At 36.2% G+C, this 21,386-nt stretch overlaps 1 protein-coding gene across 1 annotated transcript; it reads left to right on the top strand.

Annotated features, from left to right (window-relative positions):
* The first annotated feature begins 3,724 nt into the window (after positions 1-3,724).
* On the top strand, positions 3,725-20,169 carry LOC123524013 (calcium and integrin-binding protein 1-like). Its single transcript, XM_045301878.2, has 7 exons — positions 3,725-3,859; positions 6,280-6,314; positions 12,656-12,755; positions 13,136-13,283; positions 14,444-14,553; positions 16,105-16,193; positions 18,800-20,169. Exons 1-7 carry the CDS (start codon positions 3,809-3,811, stop codon positions 18,819-18,821), a joined length of 555 nt encoding a protein of 184 aa, XP_045157813.1. The 5' UTR covers positions 3,725-3,808; the 3' UTR covers positions 18,822-20,169.
* Positions 20,170-21,386: the final 1,217 nt, after the last annotated feature.

Genomic DNA, 21,386 nt, shown 5'->3' with positions numbered 1-21,386 from the left:
TTAGCCTTCAGGTTCGATATTCGATGATATTTCATAGCTGTAGAACTATAACAGTACATGACCCATCGGCCAGTATAACTTTTATAAGACTTAAGAAATTAGGCCTGCCCACATTGTATTATCGACGTGAACGAGCTGATATTATACAACATTTTAAGATAATGCACGGATATGACAAATCCTATATTCCTAACATAAAGTTTTCAACATCTACGTCTACAAGAGGTCACTGTTACAAACTATCTAAAAAGCACGTAAACAGTCTAGTGAGTCAACATAGGTTTTCCAGCAGAGTCGTAAATAATTGGAACAATATGTCCCAACAGACAGTAGTAGCAGAAAACGTGAATGCCTTTAAGAGTGCACTAAACACAGAATGGAAAAATAAAGATAATAAATTCATCCTTCAGTAGACTATGAAAATATTTCACCAGCCTTAATGTGTGCGTACATGTGTAACATAAACTTTTATTGTGAATGTATGATTTAAATTGGGCCAACACGAGTTTCAACTCAGAAGACGGCTATCAACATCAAGGTAAATATCAAGGTAAATCAAGGTAAATGTACTATAACATAATACAATAAAATAAGTTTAATTTTGGGTTGGCAAGAAAACAACATTACAAAATATAAGCTCTAAAAGCTGCCATACGAAAGGAAAATAAGTTCTGCAATAAATAACACACACACACACACACACACACACACACACACACACACACACACAAAAGTGTATACTTAAGAAATGGTGATAAAAACTGTATCCCCCAAATCAGATTTGGAAAGAACTGATCGGCAACTTCCTCACAGTAGCAAATGACAAAGCATCATAAAAGAAAGCATGTCACATATACAGACAGTGTGTAATACATAATAAGCACAAAAGCATACAAGCAAGCTAGATAGCACATGCTAAGCACATCAGCCCACAAGATAAGCAGAGCATATTAATAAACTACTATAAACAAGGCAATCTCAAGGCATAATAATAAGCAAAAAAAAAAAAAAAACGAAAGGAAAAGCAATGCAAAACATCAAACAGGCAAATCAAAGCAACTCAGAAAGCAAATTCGGAAGAGCTGGTCTGCCGGACCCACCAACAGAAAGCCTCAGAGATTATTTACATGCAACACATTTACAAGCACGGTGTGTATGCATATCGGGTCCCTCTCTGTGGTAAATGAGAAAACAGATCCCTCTCTGTTCGCGCACAGGACCTTCTTGTGGTAAATAATGAAATTCAACATCGCCGCTTTGACAGGGAGGTCAGAAAATCAAATTTTTCGTCCTGAACACATGTTTGTGCATAAAAAACACATGAACCAAGGGAAGACGTAGCTATCTACCATTGCTTTTTTATCGTTATATTTGTTTATCAGTTGACATACGTCCAAACGAAGATGGAATGTAGACCGAGGGTACTCGCTCGGATGAACATCGTGCCATGTTTATAAAATCCTTGAATATAGAAAGTATCTAGTTCCTTAGATGTGAAAACGTTGATCCCATCTAATTTGTAGACGGAGGGTATAAGTTCGGATGAACATCATGCCATGTTTATGAAACTTAAATACGACTTTCCTTAGATATAGCAAGTATCTAGTACCTTAGATGTGAAGCCGTTGATCCCATCTAATTTCTAAATACACTTTATGTTGTTATTTTCATTTATTATCACAGCAGCGTTGTTTGTACCTTGTGACGGCCGTTAAAGCTCTCCCCGTACTTTCAATCAGAGCTGTTATATTTCCATCCCATCAGATCCCATCAGATCGTTCAGCACGAGGTTTATGTTGTGTTAGTGTACTGTTTAATTTTTCAGCATAAACATTTCGAACGGCTTGTGTGGTTCCAAAACACCCGCCTTTTTGGGTAATGTTAAATCACCCATTGGATATGGTGCCTGCTTTTTAATTTTGTCTTTTGGCAGTTTCTGTGATATGCAGGTTCCAAAACCACAGATCTCCTCTCTAAATTTCAGTTCCTTTAGTTCTGCCAATTGTTTTCTCGTTTCTAAAGGTCATAGCCATTATTCTATAAGGGACCATACGTCGCTATTCATGGAATTGCACTCTGTGCATCATTGAACGTTCTGGGTATTTCACAGAAACACAACTTTAAGTCACCATGCAGGACCTAATGAAAAGCTTCGATCGTAACATACAAATGGACATAGCCATATTAGACTTCTCAAAGGCGTTCGACACAGTCCCACATAACAAACTTTTACATAAAATTGAATTATATGGACACATTCATAAATGGTTAGGATCATTCTTGAAGGAAAGAAAAATGAAGGTACTTGTAGAAGGAGAAAATTCCAAAGAGGTAGATGTCTTATCAGGTGTTCCTGAAGGCACTGTGCTTGGGCCTTTCATGTTCTAATGTCATATAAATGACCTACCAGATGTAGTAACATCACAAGTACGTTTATTTGCAGACAATTGCTTACTGTATAAACCGATAAGAAACCAGTGATCACCAAACCCTACAGAACGATCTATCCAATCTAGAGAACTGGGCAATAGATTGGGGAATGCGTTTTAATGCTAAAAAGAGCTATATATTAAGTGTAAAGTCACGCTCTTCATTTTTCTATCAATTTGACAATACAATTCTGAAAGAGGTCGAAACAAACCCGTATTTAGGAATTACTAACTCAAATGACTGGTTGGGTGCGCACCATAAACCGGTTTAAGCTCCCCAGTGGTGTTTTTGCCACTGACCGTTCCAAGGTGGTACCCCACTGTGTTCCTTTGTTTGTTTGTTTTGTCCTCTTGTGTAGGCTTTGTGTGTGTGTGCGCGTGTATGTGTGTGTGTTCCTTTGTTTGTTCGTTTTGTCCTCGTGTGTTGGCTTTGTGTGTGTGCGTGTGTATGTGTGTGTACGTTTGTGGTGTGCGCATCTGCATGCTGTGGGTTTCGTTTTGGGGAGGCAGCGATTTTGGTGTGTGGCACTCCCTGTTTGATATTTGTCTTTGTTTGTTTTTTTACAGTGGTGCATCCATATAAGAAACATCTCTAAGAAAGCAACATCAACCCTCGGGTTCTTAAAAAGAAACTTGAAGCATGCTCCTAGGGATAGTAAAAGATTAGCATATGTTGCATTAATTGGTCAACGCTTGAATATGCGGCTATTGTAGCTAGGTTTATTAAAAATGATTATAAATCTCGACACAATGGTTGTGTAACTGAAATGCTTAATGAACTTGGTTTACCACCTCTTCAAGATAGAAGGAAAAAAATCCCGACATATAATGCTATTCAAGATCGCTAGGGGTATGGTACCAGCAATCAATGCTGACGAGTTCCTTCAAAAGATTCCAGCTAAAAGGCTAATCAAAGAGAAAACATTTGACGATTTTAAAACCAGTAATATTGTGACAAAATTCCAAACAAATAACTCTCAGTGCTATAAAGCTGAACTTGCCAAAACTGAAGTATACAGAAATAGTTTCTTTTTAAAAACAATACCCGACTAGAACGCCCTTAATGACAATCAAATACGTACAGAGACACTAAACAGCTAAATGTGCCGTACAGAAAAGGGACTAAATTCCCTACGCGCAAACCCGTAGTTAATTTGCCAGAATTGGACTTCTACTACGTATGTTATACAGATACAGATATCCGCTGTTTTATTATTGCCGTTCGCCCGATTCAGATCAATTCATTAGTAACACGATCGGCTCGTTCCGTTAGGTCTACTTTTCGGTTAAAAGTTGAAACACTCGGGTAACTTTTGTTTTATTCATTCCTTCGGAGTCCGTTTTGGAAACAAGTGTAAACAACAATTATTGTCGTTAAAATGGGCAGTTCTCAGAGCGTTTTCACTGAGCAAGAGCTCAACGATTATCAAGTATGTAGAGTAAATAAATGAAGGTTTAATATACTCCCTGTATTGCCGCAATAGATCTCTAAAAAATCTCTAAAATTTAGTGACCTACTTAACCATATTTCCTGATAATTTTGTCGGATGATTATGACGTCAATTAATATTTGTCACGATTTTATTCATTTGAATTATTTCACGTTTAATCTTATCAGTTTCGTTCCTCTCTCTCAAAATTCCAAGTTCGACTCTGCAGATGATACAGCGGTCTACCTTTAAAGTCAGATTTCCAGTCCTTGCAGCAAAGAGCTATAAAAATAAATAGATCGATCGGCAACTTGAAAGGCATATAGAGCAAATCTCACCAAAACAAATGTGACAACTGAATGAGATCTTGTTTAATGGAAGTGACGCGTTCTCCACGCGCCATTTTGTATGCGAAAGCAATTATTCATCGGTAAATTAATTATCATCGTATGACCACGCTTCTTTTGATGGTAAGAAACGTGTACTTTGTGTCTATTTCACATTATACTAATGTTGTTTTAGAAGGTAACATGTATTTTAAATGTAGTATTAAAGGTACAAATTATAACGCCATGGTTGCCGATGTTTGTTTTTACTAAAATAACGCCAATTCACGCTCAGACACGAGATCACGTGAGATTACAGCCAGTTGCCATTCCGTGTATTTTATACTTCTTTGCTTGCAGCAAGACCTTTATGAAGTTGAAGTTCAAATAATTTGATGCGATCCTAGGAAATATAATTTGAATGATTGTTAATTGTTATGGGCAATATCTCAACTTGCGTCAAACAATTTTAAGACCAAAATGGTGGAGGAAATTTCCAATAAAAATTGTCATTGCTGCTGCTGATATGGGTTTAAATGCTGATTTTGTTGCAAATATGAGACAAATTCAGATAAAACTTGCATACATGTAACAAAATGGGATTCAATTCCCCATTGATTTATGTAAAAATTATCAAATAATTTCCAAAATTACAAATTTTCTGGTGATTTAAACCAAAGTATGTACTGTACATGATTAACATTTACCATGTCTACACAGTAAAATGACCAAGCAATAAAACCAATAACTTTACATGATGGTGTACTGTGATTTATCCTCTATTATTTTGGTCCTTTGGAGTTTTGATGGTTAGATTGTCTGTCGCATAAATAAAACAATCTTACCGTCAAATTACTTTGACTATAAGACCTTGTGCAGATCTGGGTGAACCAATGGCACGAGCAATTCAACCCTTAAAAAAGTCATTAAAAATAAAAAATAAATACTATCCTGTCTATCCCGGATTCAAAATATCTTTGACTAGAATCTGGTTCTAGAGGTAAGGATCCATATGTCTAGACAACTCTGTTAAGGATTGTCTAGGAGTACAGACCTCCTTTTTCCAGATATTGTGGGTTATGTACTTCTTGAATTTTCTTGCAAAAGAAATTGCAAATAAGGTTTAAGCAATATTCGCCAAAATCTTTACCTTAAATGGTATTTTGATCTTTCATTTGTAACAAAATTAACTATTTTAATAATTAATTCGCAAGATATAGAAGAAGGTGGTCTGTACTCTTAGATAGTTTCTAACAGGGTTGTCTAGGGGTACGGATCCATACCGTACCTCTAGAATCTGATTCTAGAGATAAGGATCCATACCCCTGGACACGTCCAATCATACATTATAACAATCACATCTCCAGAATAACCACAAATACTTAATATAAAACTCTTGGATTCATAAAGCAAAACATTACCAAACTATGAAAAATTGAAAAAAAAAAATGGCTTAGAAGGCCTAAGCTGGCATATGCTAATACAATCTGGAGCCCTTAAGCTTAAACCAAGATGAATACTAACAATGTTGAAGTGGTCCAGAGGCCAGGTGCCATATGTTGGATGAAGCTTGATTATTCCTATACCTACATGTATCCAAGATCTGAGCACACTGGATATTAGACTTTAGACTCATTTAGTCTTCCTATTTATGTACATTTCTATGTTTTTCACAAACAAAAACGTGTTAAATCGCACAGGCTTCCCTAGTACATTTGTATGTCTCTTGGGTTTCGAAACCCCAATAGTTTTCACCTGTCTATAGACAAGTTAGACTTCAAAACCCATTTGTCTGCGATCAAAATCCACAAATTTAATTAATCCCAACAAACATGTACAAGTCCCATTCATTTTATGTTCCACAAATTCAAATCCCCATGGGGTACATGTAGCTTTTTCAACCAGAAGCATAAATTCTCATGACTGCGAAAACCAAATGGAGAACATGCATAATGGTTATAAGAATTTGAAGAAATAATATATGCTCGCTTAATTAAGATTTGTAAAGAAAATTGGTCTCTTGTCATATATTAAATCTGTACTGGATTTGTTACCTATGATTTGAACTGTAATTTTTTCTCATTTTGTTTACAGGAGCTGACATACTTCACAAAGAAGGAGATACTACAGTAAGTATAAACAGTTTAAACTGTTAATCTTCCATTTTTAGCTCACCTGTCACATAGTGACAAGGTGAGCTTTTGTGATCACGCAGCGTCTGTCGTCCGTGCGTGAGTATGTGCGTGCGTAAACTTTTGCTTGTGACCACTCTAGAGGTCACATTTTTCGTGGGATCTTTATGAAAGTTGGTAAGAATGTTCATCTTGATGATATCTAGGTCAAGTTCGAAACTGGGTCATGTGCCGTCAAAAACTAGGTCAGTAGGTCTAAAAATAGAAAAACCTTGTGACCTCTCTAGAGGCCATATATTTCACAAGATCTTCATGAAAATTGGTCAGAATGTTCACCTTATGATATCTAGGTCAAGTTCGAAACTGGGACACGTGCCATCAAAAACTAGGTCAGTCGGTCAAATAATAGAAAAACCTTGTAGCCTCTCTAAAGGCCATATTTTTCATGGGATCTGTATGAAAGTTGGTCTAAATGTTCATCTTGATGATATCTAAGTCAAGTTTGAAACTGGGTCACGTGCGGTCAAAAGCTAGGTCAGTAGGTCTAAAAATAGAAAAACCTTGTGACCTCTCTAGAGGCCATATATTTCATGAGATCTTCATGAAAATTGGTCAGAATGTTCACCTTGATGATATCTAGGTCAAGTTCGAAAGTGGGTCACATGCCCTCAAAAACTAGGTCAGTAGATCAAATAATAGAAAAACCTTGTGACCTCTCTAAAGGCCATATTTTTCATGGGATCTGTTTGAAAGTTTGTCTGAATGTTCATCTTGATGATATCTAGGTCAGATTCGAAAAAGGGTCATCTGCGGTCAAAAACTAGGTCAGTAGGTCTAAAAATAGAAAAACCTTGTGACCTCTCTGGAGGCCATACTTGTGAATGGATCTCCATTAAAATGGTCAGAATGTTCATCTTGATGATATCTAGGTCAAGTTTGAAAGTGGGTCACGTGCCTTCTAAAATTAGGTCAGTAGGTCAAATAATGAAAAAACGTTGTGACCTCTCTAGAGGCCATATTTTTCATGGGATCTGTATGAAAGTTGGTCTGAATGTTTGTCTTGATGATATATAGGTCAAGTTTGAAACTGGGTCAACTGCGTTCAAAAACTAGGTCAGTAGGTCTTGAAATAGAAAAACCTTGTGACCTCTCTAGAGGCCATACCTTTGAATGGATCTTCATGAAAATTGGTCAGAATGTTCACCTTGATGATATCTAGGTCAAGTTTGAAACTGGGTCACGTGCCTTAAAAAACTAGGTCAGTAGGTCAAATAATAAAAAAACCTTGTGACCTCTCTAGAGGCCATACTTTTCACGGGATCTGTATGAAAGTTGGTCTGAATGTTCATCATGATGATATCTAGGTCAAGTTTGAAACTGGGTCACGTGCGGTCAAAAACTAGGTCAGTAGGTCTAAAATTGGGAAAATCTTTTGACCTCTCTAGAGGCCATATTTTTCAATGGATCTTCATGAAAATTGATCTGAATGTTCACGTTGATGATATCTAGGTCAGTTTCGAAACTGGGTCACATGCGGTCAAAAACTAGGCCAGTAGGTATAAAAATAGAAAAACCTTGTGACCTCTAGGCACCATATTTTTCATGAAATCTTCATGAAAGTTAGTGAGATTGTTCACCATGATGATATCTAGGTAAAGTTCAAAACAGGGTCACGTACCTTCGAAAACTAGGTCAATAGGTCAAATAATAGAAAAACCTTGTGACCTCTCTAGAGACCATATTTTTCAATGGATCTTCATGAAAATTGGTCAGAATTTTATCTTGATAATATCTAGGTCAAGTTCAAAACTGGGTCACATGAGCTCAAAAACTAGGTCACTATGTCAAATAATAGAAAAAATGACGTCATACTCAAAACTGGGTCATGTGGGAAGAGGTGAGCGATTCAGGACCATCATGGTCCTCTTGTTTTTATTTCCTTTTAGCTCACCTGAACTTTATTCAGGATGAGCTTAGTATTAAAATATGTGGATGGTCTGTTGTTCTTTATCAACAGTAGCATTTAAACATCTTCTCCTCCGAAACTACTTGTCAGAATTACAATGTATATCAGCTTGATGTGTAGGATCCTGGCATGAAACTCAAGTTTATTCGAATGACAGAGCTGAAAATTTAAAACAAAAAAGATTTTTTTAACAACTTTTCGAGAACCACATGATACGATATAGGTGTTCACAAAACTTGGTCTGTAGGATCGTTGTATTTTCTTCTTTTGAAATGGATTTGAGGGGATGCCAGAGCTAAAACTAGAAAAGCTTTCAATATACTTTTCTTCACGAGTCACTTGATAGATCTGGGCAAAAAATAGAAAAGGCTTAAAGTAATTTTTAACATATTTAGTGAGCTCTTTAATGGATGTTTACCAGACTTGGTCAGAAGCAGTGTCAAAAGTCAAGGTCCTCAGGTGAGCAACTTAGGCCCATTTGGGCCTACTTCTTATTTATGCAAGAATCTTACTTCTACTTTCTTGTCTTCCTATTTTATGTGCTTTGGAAAGCTGTCTCAATTTATTAAAACTTACGAATGTTTATACAGGTATTGGTAATTGCATTCCTGGAATGGCAGGAGTGTACATGAAGTCTTGATTGTATCTCACAGTAAATAGATGATCTTTTAAATGTTGACACAGAACTTGAAACAAATGCAGATAAAATTGTCAGCTAGGCATTTTATGAGCAGTCAGGGGTGTAACTGTTTTAAGTTATGTATCCTATTTCAGTTACTTTTTCAAGCATTTTATAACCTGTATTAGTTGTAGAATATATATAGTTAACTCAGGTAAGTTAATTTAGTTATTCAAAAAAAGTCTTTTTGCAGTTCTCACAAAGTGATCTTTAAAGTGAAATTAGTAGCAAACTGTGGTTAATCAAATTCTTTTTTTGTGTGATCATGACCTGATAAGCATGGGATGTAAAGAGTTTTATAGCATTAAAAATTTTGCATAAAACTTTATCAGCCTTGCGTAAAAAAGTTTACTGCATAGCTGGAAAGATAAAAGTTCAAGGATTCAGGAAATAATTGCATTAGTCTCATTCAAGATGAGGAATAGTATGCCTAGAGTTTTCAAAATTGTGTCTTGAGTAGCATTCTCTGAAGATGGACGACTACCATGTTAAACGTTATCTATTAGATGCCACAAGAAAGACTTGCCCGGTAGTCACCCTTGAGAGGCCCTTTATAGCGAAATAAACGAGGTCAAAGGTCATTCGGTGCATATTTTCATGTGTGTCACATAAATACCTTGTATCTTGGTCATTTATCGGTGTAGAATAACAACAATGGTATCAAAATGAAGCCAGGGCTTTGTACATTTATTTACAAACACTTAATCAAAAATGTTCTCATTTACATACTTATGAATATTTATGAAAACTTAAAAAATGGGCGGATAATTCGTTAAAAATGATATTTTCAAATAATTCAAAGATCAAATCTTCATTATTTTTGTTTATAAATGGACAAAAATAAGCAATATCACGTTTGAAACATTACTTTATATAAATATATATCTGTTTGTAGCATTATTTATTGTTTGCAAGAGCACATACTGTCAAAAGTGGGTGGGGTATAATAGTCATTAAAAGAGACAAATATTGAAAAAACTGACAATATTTACATTTCACATATAAACCACGTTTTGAGATAGTAAGATGTTTTGATTTTGGAATAATGTTCTTCACAAATCAAGTACACAATAAACATAATTTATCCCACTCCACGCCGACCATGCCAAATAGAAGATTTCGCTCAAAATTAAAACACGAACAGAATTTACTCCTTCGAAATTACCACAAATATGTTATAAACTTATCGAACCACAACCCTACCAAAGAAGAAAAAATGATTTTATGTCTAGGACTTTCTTTCTGCCCTACGCCAAAATCCTCAAATAATATAGAACTACACAGAGATATCTTACTGTTTGATAGGAGAATGAGACTTAAACAACATTTCAACAATTCTACAGAGCACATATACGACCCTTTCAATAGCAGCTCAGGATGGACCCCACCTACAGGAAAACATAGCAACTTAGATTCCTTTTTATCTATCACGCAACATGAACTACTAACGTCAAAAAACACAACCAACATCAACCTAAACATTACACCAGATGAATACCAAGCAATAAAAGAACTACAAGAAAACAACAACATTGTTATCAAACCCGCGGACAAGGGAGGAGCAATAGTCCTGCTTAACAAGAATGACTATATCAATGAAGGGCTTAGACAACTAAATGACACCAACACATACAGAAGAAGCAACGGAGACTTAACTAATCAAACCACGAGAGAAATCAACAACTTCTTATCATATCTAAAAAAACATTCACTCCTTAATCCCAAACATATCGCTTACCTCACCCCTAAAAATTGCAGAACACCAATCTTCTACTTACTACCCAAAATACACAAACAAAATAACCCGGGACGACCTATAGTATCAGCATGTGGAAGCCCTACTGAAAAATTATCGGAATTCATAGATTATTATCTACAACCTTTGGCTAAAGAAACGCAGTCATATATCAAAGATACCTACCATTTCCTACGGAAGCTAAAAGAATTAGGAGATATACCCCAAAACGCATACCTGGTCACCATAGATGTAACATCGCTATACACGAATATACCACACAAAGATGGTTTAATAGCAACTAAACAAGCACTAGAAACTAGGAGCAACAAAGAACCGAAAACCTGGATCATACTACGGTTACTACATTTCATACTTACCAAAACCTGTTTCAGATTCGACGATACATTCTACGAACAGATTTCAGGAACCACCATGGGCACAAAATGTGCCCCCAGCTACGCAATTATTTTCATGGACAAGATAGAGCAGGATTTCCTATCCCGATATCCACTCTCTCCGCTAGTATGGTGGAGGTATATCCACGATATATTCATGATATGGCCACACTCCAGAGAGGAATTAAGTTCCTTCAATACGGCCTTAAATAGACATCATCACTCGATAAAATTCACCACAGATATCAGCGTTTAACTGTCCGGAAGTGGAGCCCCTTTAGGCAGCCCTTTTCCGGAATTCAATGTATATATCAGTATACTGACACTTGTTTCGTAAAGTAATATACATGTTTTACATGCTATTCAATTTTCATGTCGAACAACTCTTTCTTTCTATGATTTGGTGTTGTTTGATTTTTGTTTCTCAAGGCCTCCATCGAAACCTTAATAAATCTGTAAATTTTAATCTGTGTTGGTTGTTAGTTCCACTATCTTATCTTACTCTTAGTATTCACAAATATTAATTAAGTGTTTTTCAGCTCATTTGCATACTCATGAATATTAATTAAAATGTATCAAATATGCATTTAAAACGTTCATTTAATACGCTTATATCTGTTCTTAACCATTGATAAGAATCTTATCAGTTTTATAAATGTCCAAGTAAAGCTTGCAAATATTCCATGCATTAAGAATATAATTAGTATTTAACACTTATTCAAATACTGCACAACGTAGTTCACACAGTTCAATCTTGCTCATAGTCTTTTCCTTATACACAATACCAGAGGACATTGTTTTAAAAAATGTCACAACTTTATTGTCCTCGTTGCCATGTACATTTCTACAGTTGGTATATAAATAGCCTCGCATCACATTCAAACATGCAAGCCTGGTTGGATCGGTAGCATTTGCACATTGAACTGCCACATTTCGTCTTGCAATCCACATTAGTATATGATATGTTACTTTGGGTATTATAGGAATACAGTCTTACATGTCACCTGTGGTATCCTTTGTATGCATGCAAACTTATTTTATGCTATCGATGCAAAGTTGTGAAGCGTAATTAGTATATGTCCAAACTGGCATATACATGTATGTATAGCTCTGATGGTCTGTCTGTATAACCCTGATACCCCAAATGGCCTGCATCTATACCTAAGGTACCGATAGTTGCCTCTTTGTATGCCACGGACACTCATAGTGTATCTGTATGTATTTTATTTCATAGTTAAATACATTGGCTTCAATTAAATACCATTTTGCTCACTTATTTCATCAAATGGCGAAAATATGATGCCATATAAGTGAAATTTATAAACCTACGTAGGTGATATCCAGCCACATATATGAAAATAATTGGTAAACTAGAATTGGCACAGGAGGGCTTTGTAATTTTTTATGATAACTGAAACAAGTTATGAAAGTATAAGCAATAACTCAGATGGGTTATAAACTGCGATAACTTGAAACAGTTACACCCCTGACTGATGAGTGATTATACAAGTCAAAGATAAAGATAAATAAATGGTATAAATATTTTTATCTATTTTCCAGTGTGTTCAAGAGATTTTCTATGCTGAATTCAGAGGCCGTAGACAAGGATAAGAATGCAAAACTGAGACGAGACGAAATACTGGAACTTCCAGAACTAAAGGTACTTGTTTCTGAGTCTGATTGGGTGTAATAAACAGATATGTAGGATTTGTTTTGCCATTGATGATGACATTGCTCTTTTAGTCTCGATTATGTGAGAAAACTCCTTGCAATACTAGAGTCAGGTTCTTAGCGAAAAATAGAAAAAAATACTTCTCGTACTGTGTGATCATGGTTTAAGAGGAGTGAAACATGCAACTTCAGGGATGAACGGTACACCAGTGATCCTCTCATAAACATCTCTTTGAATGCATGTTCATTATGGTATACGGCTGTAATTTTCTGTAGAAGTACACCAAAATGTTTAATAATTCCAGTTTTAGGGGAAAGCTTGTTAACATAAGTAGTACATGGTGTTTATTTGAGGCTACATTTTTGCAGGTGAATCCATTTAAAGATCGTATTTGTCAAGTTTTTTCATCCAGCAAAGATGGTGACATGACATTCGAAGATTTCCTGGACATGATGTCCGTCTTCAGTGACAATGCTCCAAAGAGTGTGAAAGTGGAATATGCCTTCAGAATATATGGTAAACTTCTTGAAATCAGGGCATCACAAATGTACAACATTATTATGTCTCCCACCACACAGTGGTATGGGAGACATATTGATTTACTCCTGTCTGTGTGTGTGTGTGTGTGTCTGTCTTTCTGTCACAAAGCTTTTCCGCACTCTTAAGTCGAACATTTCTCATCCGATCTTCACCAAACTTGAACAAAATGTGTTTGCAATAAGTCCTCGGCCAAGTTGGATAACTAGCCAAATCGACCCAGGCACTTCGAAATTATGGCCCTTGAAACATAATTACCGATACAGAGTTGTAGACATGTAGACCGGTTACTCCTACTCCAACTCCAACTGATACCAATAGGCTGCAAACAGTATATAAAGACAGACTTACTATTCAGATGATTAGGCAGTCATGGGAGACATGCGCTTTTCTCAAAAGCACCTCTAGTTATAGATGCTTTCCACAAAATTATCTCCCCTGGCCATCATTTTGGGGGGTCATTCTTACCATAAAATCTGCTACAGATTAAACAAGAATTTCTCACAGTACTGTGAAACTCTGTTTACTGATAAAATATTCTATTTGTTATAGCTACATGTTCAATCTTACATATTTGAATGGTTATGACAAGCGTCGTCATACCTTTAATTTGTTTTTACTGATTTTGTAAGCTGTATTTAGATATCTAGAATTTTGATACCCAAAGTGGCTGCCAAATTTTTTCAAGGGAGAGAAATAATTGTAAATAAAGGGAACTGCCGGTATCTATAAAGCTGAGTGTTAAGACTGGTCTGTTAGGTTCTCTCAGCACTGTGCTTTATTTGATCAATGGCAAGGTTGCATTCTGAGACAAGTGTCCAAAATTCACTTTTATAGTCTTTTACTGCCTGACATCTGTTGCAGTTCACTTAAAACTTGCCTAGTGGAAAAACTCAAATATGATATTTAAGGTCTTTCTGTCTTTATGCTCTTTGTGAAAATATCTGAAAATGAGGAAGATCAAGTAACTCCTTTAAAGATGTTTGCATTTATAATGAAAAGAAATTTTAGGAAATGTTATGGTTTTCATTGCAGTTACTAGTTTTCTCCGATTTCATGGTTGTGGTTAAAACTACATTGTGCTTACAAATTAAATGATTTCACAGTATTTGAAGTGTTGTGTTTTAAACGTCTTTTAGATTTTGACGAGGATGACATGATTTCAAGTAGAGATCTGAAAGAAGTTGTTGACAGATTGACAGGAGATCAGAAACTGGAGGATGAAGACATGCAGCAACTCATTGACAATGTAAGACCATTGCAGTAGATATCATTGCCAAGTAACTTGCCTAGGAATTTTAGTAGAAAATGTTGGTGATTATAAGTCCTCTACTGGTTGAAAACCAGTTTCAGGGGCAATGAGATTGCACTTCTCCATCCATCTGTCCATCCATACTTTCGTATACTGTCTGTAACTCTGTCATCCATAAACTAAAGGGATTCTGATATTACTTGGCACACTTGTCTCTCACAATGAGTGGAGATGTTTTAAGCAACTGTCAGACCCCTATAGCTTAAAGGTCATGGTCAGACTTGGAGGTCAAAGGGAAGACTACCATTATTATGAAACAATATGTCTTGTGCAACTCCCAGACCTTGAACTCAAGGTCAAGGTGGCATCAGGGGTCAAAGTTAAACAGCATTTTATTCCGTTTATTACTTGGGTCTATATCTTGCTCATTCCATAACTGTGCCATCTATGAAGGGATAATGATATTGCTGGACACAAGTGTTCACTATGAGATGATACTGTTCTTTATCTAGAAAAGCTGCCAAAATATGTTTGTTTCTTTTAAATTATATCTCGGTTATTTGGCATTTTCAGACATTAAGAACTACTGTTTCGTACACCTTTTCCCCAAAAAGGTTCTCTTATATAATGGAACAATTACTGAAATTATACAACATGTAAAATATGTAGATTTCTAAAAAGAATCAAAATTATTTTTTGCCCAGTTTATTTTTACTCAGGGAGCAGTACATGTACATTGTTGACCATTAAATTGACAGTATTCAAGATATTGTTAACATTGAAAAGTTTCCAGCTATCACCCTTGGATACCAATGTAATGATGCATAGCTTAAATGTAGTATTGTATAAAGTAGAAATTTAAAAAAAAACCTGAGTTGGTTGATCAGATGGTAGATAATAAAACAGTCATTTCATGGGTGTTTTGGGAACAGTCAGTGATATTGTTTGGTGGTAGTAGGGACAACTTTAGAACTGTTTCCCCACAGCTGATAAAAAATAGAAAAGAGCGTCTGACAATGCTGTAAAATTCTCATTTTATTGACTTGTATTATTGTTACCTGTGTATGGATGAACATGGCAAGTATCTTCAGAATAGTGCTACTTTCTTCATGTAAATATTTTGACCTGCAACAAAAGTATGTCACTTCTGTTAATGGAGATATTAAGTACAAGAATCTGAAACTGTACATCTTGCTGTTAATCTAGTTCTTCTGCTACTTCAGATGGGTCGGGGGAAACGAGGATATTCTGGTGGTATTTCACCTTACCTTTTCCTTTAGAAAATACAAACTACACATGCCCATTGTGACATCATAACTATGGCTTCATAATCCAGGTGCTGTCTTATAGGTCCACTTGACAGGTGTTTTCACAACCCTTTTACAGTGCGATAAAAAACTTCCCTTGTGCCCAATTTCCTGCTTTCCTTTGGCTCCTCTATTGACAGGCATGTAAGATCCTTCTGAACTTTACAAAGGAAGTTTTTTTTGGAACAAAACTAAATGCTGAGACCATGTAACTAACCTTATGTTATGTTTTGTCTTACAGATATTTGAGGAGGCAGATTTAGATGACGATGATTCTCTCTCATTTGCTGAATTTGAACATGTCATATCAAAAGCTCCTGATTTTGTTAAGTAAGTTTCTTTGCTAGCTACAACTTTTGTAAAATAATACAATGAAAACATTTTGTGCATATCACAAACCAATCATACTGGCACTTGGTTCAGTTTCCTGTTATTTTTAGCTCACCTGTCACAAAGTGACAAGGTGAGCTTTTGTGATCGCGCGGTGTCCGTCGTCTGTCGTCCGTCCGTGCGTGCGTCCGTGCGTGCGTGCGTCCGTCCGTAAACTTTTGCTTGTGACCACTCTAGAGGTCACATTTTTCATGGAATCTTTATGAAAGTTGGTCAGAATGTTCATCTTGATGATATCTAGGTCAAGTTCGAAACTGGGTCACGTGCCATCAAAAACTAGGTCAGTAGGTCTAAAAATAGAAAAACCTTGTGACCTCTCTAGAGGCCATATATTTCACAAGATCTTCATGAAAATTGGTCAGAATGTTCATCTTGATGATATCTAGGTCAAGTTTGAAACTGGGTCACGTGCCTTCAAAACTAGGTCAGTAGTCTAAAAATAGAAAAACCTTGTGACCTCTCTAGAGGCCATATATTTTCATAGATCTTCACGGAAATTAGTCAGAATGTTCACCTTGAATATATTTAGGTCAAGTTCGAAACTGGGTCACATGCGGTCAAAAACTAGGTCAGTAGGTCTAAAAATAGAAAAACGTTGTGACCTCTCTGGAGGCCATATATTTCACAAGATCTTCATGAAAAATTGGTCAGAACGTTCACCTTGATGATATCTAGGTCAAGTTCGAAACTGGGTCACGTGCCATCAAAAACTAGGTCAGTAGGTCAGATAATGAAAAAACCTTGTGACCTCTCTAAAGGCCATATTTTTCATGGGATCTGTATGAAAGTTGGTCTGAATGTTCATCTTGATGATATCTAGGTCAGGTTCGAAACTGGGTCACGTGCGGTCAAAAACTAGGTCAGTAGGTCTAAAAATAGAAAAACCTTGTGACCTCTCTAGAGGCCATATATTTCACAAGATCTTCATGAAAATTGGTCAGAATGTTCATCTTGATGATATCTAGGTCAAGTTCGAAACTGGGTCACGTGCCGTCAAAAACTAGGTCAGTAGGTCTAAAAATAGAAAAACCTTGTGGCCTCTCTAGAGGCCATATATTTCATAAGATCTTCATGGAAATTGGTCAGAATGTTCACCTTGATGATATCTAGGTCAAGTTCGAAACTGGGTCACGTGCCTTCAAAAACTAGGTCAGTAGGTCTAAAAATAGAAAAAGCTTGTGACCTCTCTAGAGGCCATATATTTCACAAGATCTTCATGAAAATTGGTCAGAACGTTCACCTTGATGATATCTAGGTCAAGTTCGAAACTGGGTCACGTCAAAAACTAGGTCAGTAGGTCAGATAATAGAAAAACCTTGTGACCTCTCTAAAGGCCATATATTTCATGGGATCTGTATGAAAGTTGGTCTGAATGTTCATCTTGATGATATCTAGGTCAGGTTCGAAACTGGGTCACGTGCGATCAAAAACTAGGTCAGTAGGTCTAAAAATAGAAAAACCTTGTGACCTCTCTAGAGGCCATATATTTCATGAGATCTTCATGAAAATTGATCTGAATGTTCACCTTGATGATATCTAGGTCAATTTTGAAACTGGGTCACATGCGGTCAAAAACTAGGCCAGTAGGTTTAAAAATAGAAAAACCTTGTGACCTCTCTAGAGGCCATATTTTTCATGAGATCTTCATGAAAATTAGTGAGAATGTTCACCTTGATGATATCTAGATAAAGTTCAAAACAGGGTCACGTACCTTCGAAAACTAGGTCAATAGGTCAGATAATAGAAAAACCTTGTGACCTCTCTTGAGACCATATTTTTCAATGGATCTTCATGAAAATTGGTCTGAATTTTTATCTTGATAATATCTAGGTCAAGTTCAAAACTGGGTCACATGAGCTCAAAAACTAGGTCACTATGTCAAATAATAGAAAAAATGACGTCATACTCAAAACTGGGTCATGTGGGAAGAGGTGAGCGATTCAGGACCATCATGGTCCTCTTGTTAAAGAAGATTTGTTGAAATGGTTTATATACACACCGCCTAAGATGTATTTACTTATTTTTTTTGGTGATACAGAGCTTTTCTTCCTGCATTTTGTGTTCGGAGTAGATGCAGATGTGTAGCTTATTTATGCCTTTAAGCTTGTAAGCTTCATCCTGTCTTGTAACTGGATATACATAACTGTTACGTTTATGTCTGGCATATTGTGCAACATTATGCGGGCTCGATTATGTACCTGGCGCACTGATTTCGGCAGATTTGCACTTGTTTCAATAGAGTTAAATGCTTGGGCAACAATGTGGTACACCTGTGAGACATGCTGAATAACCGAATGGAAACACAACTGATTTTGGTGTACCGATCACATGGTCGAGATTGCCCGGTGTAGTTATGAATCAAGCCCTTCTGTAGTCATTGCTCTTCTGCTGGTAAATATCTGACGCATTTTTGCGTTTGATTGATTTCAGTATCCACTCAGACAATTTACACGTATAATTCTGTAGTGTTTCTGGTTTAAATAAGTTATTACTATTAGCTGTTCCTGTTGTAGCCATTTACAATTTATTATTCTGTATATTTGCAGTTCATTCAGGATACGGCTTTAGGACACCACAGTGTTGTGAACTGATGGACATAAAAAAGAAATCCTTACCTGAAGCATTCCTGAGATCTGTTTTCATGGCAATCCAACAATCACTTTGTTAATTAATCATGCTCAGAAATCTGTGATCTTTCAAACTCATCTCCATCTTTAGTACAAATGTAGATATAAATATTGGAAACTCTCTTGGAAGTCATTTTAGTCAGCAATTTAATTTTTATAATTTTACCTTTTTTCCCAAATCAGATGTTGTGTCTAAAGCAAAACTATGGACATTTTTTATCTTCAGTGCGAACATTAAAGGGAAATAGTATTCCTGTCAGACAGACACGAGGATATCAAAAATTTGGAAAGTAGACTGGTCTGCTTTCACAGTACATTTTAGAAATAAATGAATGTGTTCAATAATTTCATCATAAATTGGTAGGAAATCAAGCTTGGACTGGTTGTGATTGTGTGTGACAATAAAATTATGTAAATATGTAACCAGACTGTGATATATATTTTTATGTTGTCTTGTCCTAGAGTCTAAGATTATAAAACAAGAGTTTGGAGACCAGTCTCAGAAAGCAGCTCTGCCATTGGTCAGTTTCAGAATTGATGTCAGTATGAACCAGTCAAAAGCAGCAGTTTAGAGACTGGTTTCAAATTTCAGTTTTATATACTTCTGCCCTGCACATTTATTATAGTACTCTCAAACGCTATAGAGGGCCTTTGATATATCAGTTTATTGTTTCACAATTTCTGCCTTGGTATTTTCTGTTCATGTTTATGTGTTATGTGATATGAAAACTTACAGAAGTGTTAACATTACATTTTGTCATGTTTTCCCTTTCATGTGGTATTATATACTATGGCAATGGAAGAATTAAATTAACTTAGTATAATATAGCCAGCACTTTCCAATATGAAGCATATTTCCAGGTACACTGGACCTTTCAGCTCAGCACTGCAACATCTTATATTAGGTTTTATTTTAACACAACATTAAGGGCTGTCAAAATTGTGCTATCTCGTACTGATTCATTTTTAAAGAATTTATAAGTTACTTCAACTGTCCACTGTTTTACTGATATTATGTTAAAATGTGTTATACGGACACAGAAAAAAATGTACATATAGTTCATTACACAGATCAATAGTTTAAAAGCTTATGTATAGATGTGTCTTTTTTTTTCATCAAAGATTCTTTTGTGTGAAAGGTTGCAGGCTGACCTTTAACACATCTGTGGTGTTCATTTTAGAAATCCTATGCACTATTATTCGTAGTTCCATTCATGTTTCAGTTAGATCATGTTTTATATTCTTTGTTACACTCTTTCAATAAATGTTTATTACAAAAGCTCTTAAAATGTACTTTTGTTATATTACATTCCTAAATATGTTTTAAGAAGAGAGCCACAACATTGAAATTTCTTCTTTTATAACCTATTCTAGACAAAGTCAATTTGATTAACATCTTCAATACTTGAATCAATCTCAAAAATGTAACTTGTATACTTATAATTTTTATGCCCCCGAAGGGAGGCATATAGTTTTTGAACCGTCAGTCTGTCGGTCTGTCCGCAATTTTCGTGTCCGGTCCATATCTTTGTCATCCATGGATGGATTTTCAAATAACTTGGCATGAATGTGTACCACAGTAAGACGACGTGTTGCGCGCAAGACCCAGGTCCGTAGCTCAAAGGTCAAGGTCACACTTAGACGTTAAAGGTCATTTTTCATGATAGTGCATTGATGGGCGTGTCCGGTCCATATCTTTGTCATCCATGGATGGATTTTCAAGTAACTACGCATAGATGTGTGGCACAGTAAGACGGCGTGTTGCGTGCAAGACCCAGGTCTGTAGCTCAAAGGTCAAGGTCACACTTAGACGTTAAAGGTCATATTTCATGATAGTGCATTGATGGGCGTGTCCGGTCCATATCTTTGTCATTCATGCATGGATTTTAAAATTATTGGGCATGAATGTGTACCACAGTAAGACGACGTGTCGCGCGCAAGACCCAGGTCCGTTGGTCTAAGGTCCTAAACTCTAACATCGGTCATAACTATTCATTCAAAGTGCCATTGGGGGCATGTGTCATCCTATGGAGACAGCTCTTGTTGTTACAGCTTTGACAATAATGGCCATTTAATTTCCTGTCAAAATACAGAACTATACACCACAGTTTTTATGCTGCCATATATATATTGGGGTGCATATAGCATTTCTGCCGTCCTTACGTTCTTTCATACGTTTGTCCCGAAATCTTGCGAGTCCAACTCCTCCCACATTATTAGCTTGATTTGCTTCAAACTGTCACAGATGAACAAGCTTTATGTGAAGATGACTATAAAGGAAGGAACTTTTCCTGTGACTATCTTACCACAGTTATGACCCTTTGATAGTTTTGCTACATAGAATATAGAGAAAAATCTTTCGTGTCCAACTCCTCCCACACTATTAGCCTGATTTGCTTCAAAGTGTCACTGTGAACAAGCTTGATGTGCAGATGACCATAAAGGAACTTTTCTTGTGACTATTTTTACCAGTTATGGCCCTTTGATAGTTTTACTATATAGAATA

Source organism: Mercenaria mercenaria, chromosome 3 (genome assembly GCF_021730395.1).
Source record: "Mercenaria mercenaria strain notata chromosome 3, MADL_Memer_1, whole genome shotgun sequence".
Lineage (NCBI taxonomy): Eukaryota > Metazoa > Mollusca > Bivalvia > Venerida > Veneridae > Mercenaria > Mercenaria mercenaria.
Note: the sequence above shows the minus strand (reverse complement) of the source record. Positions and strands in the feature narration are given on the sequence as shown.

Excerpts from the sequence above, each read along its gene's own strand:
- LOC123524013 (XM_045301878.2), top strand. The coding sequence starts at position 3,809 with ATGGGCAGTTCTCAGAGCGTTTTCACTGAGCAAGAGCTCAACGATTAT. Across the intron at positions 12,756-13,135 it reads TGGAACTTCCAGAACTAAAG|GTGAATCCATTTAAAGATCG; the intron begins GTACTTGTTTCT and ends ACATTTTTGCAG. Across the intron at positions 13,284-14,443 it reads ATATGCCTTCAGAATATATG|ATTTTGACGAGGATGACATG; the intron begins GTAAACTTCTTG and ends AACGTCTTTTAG.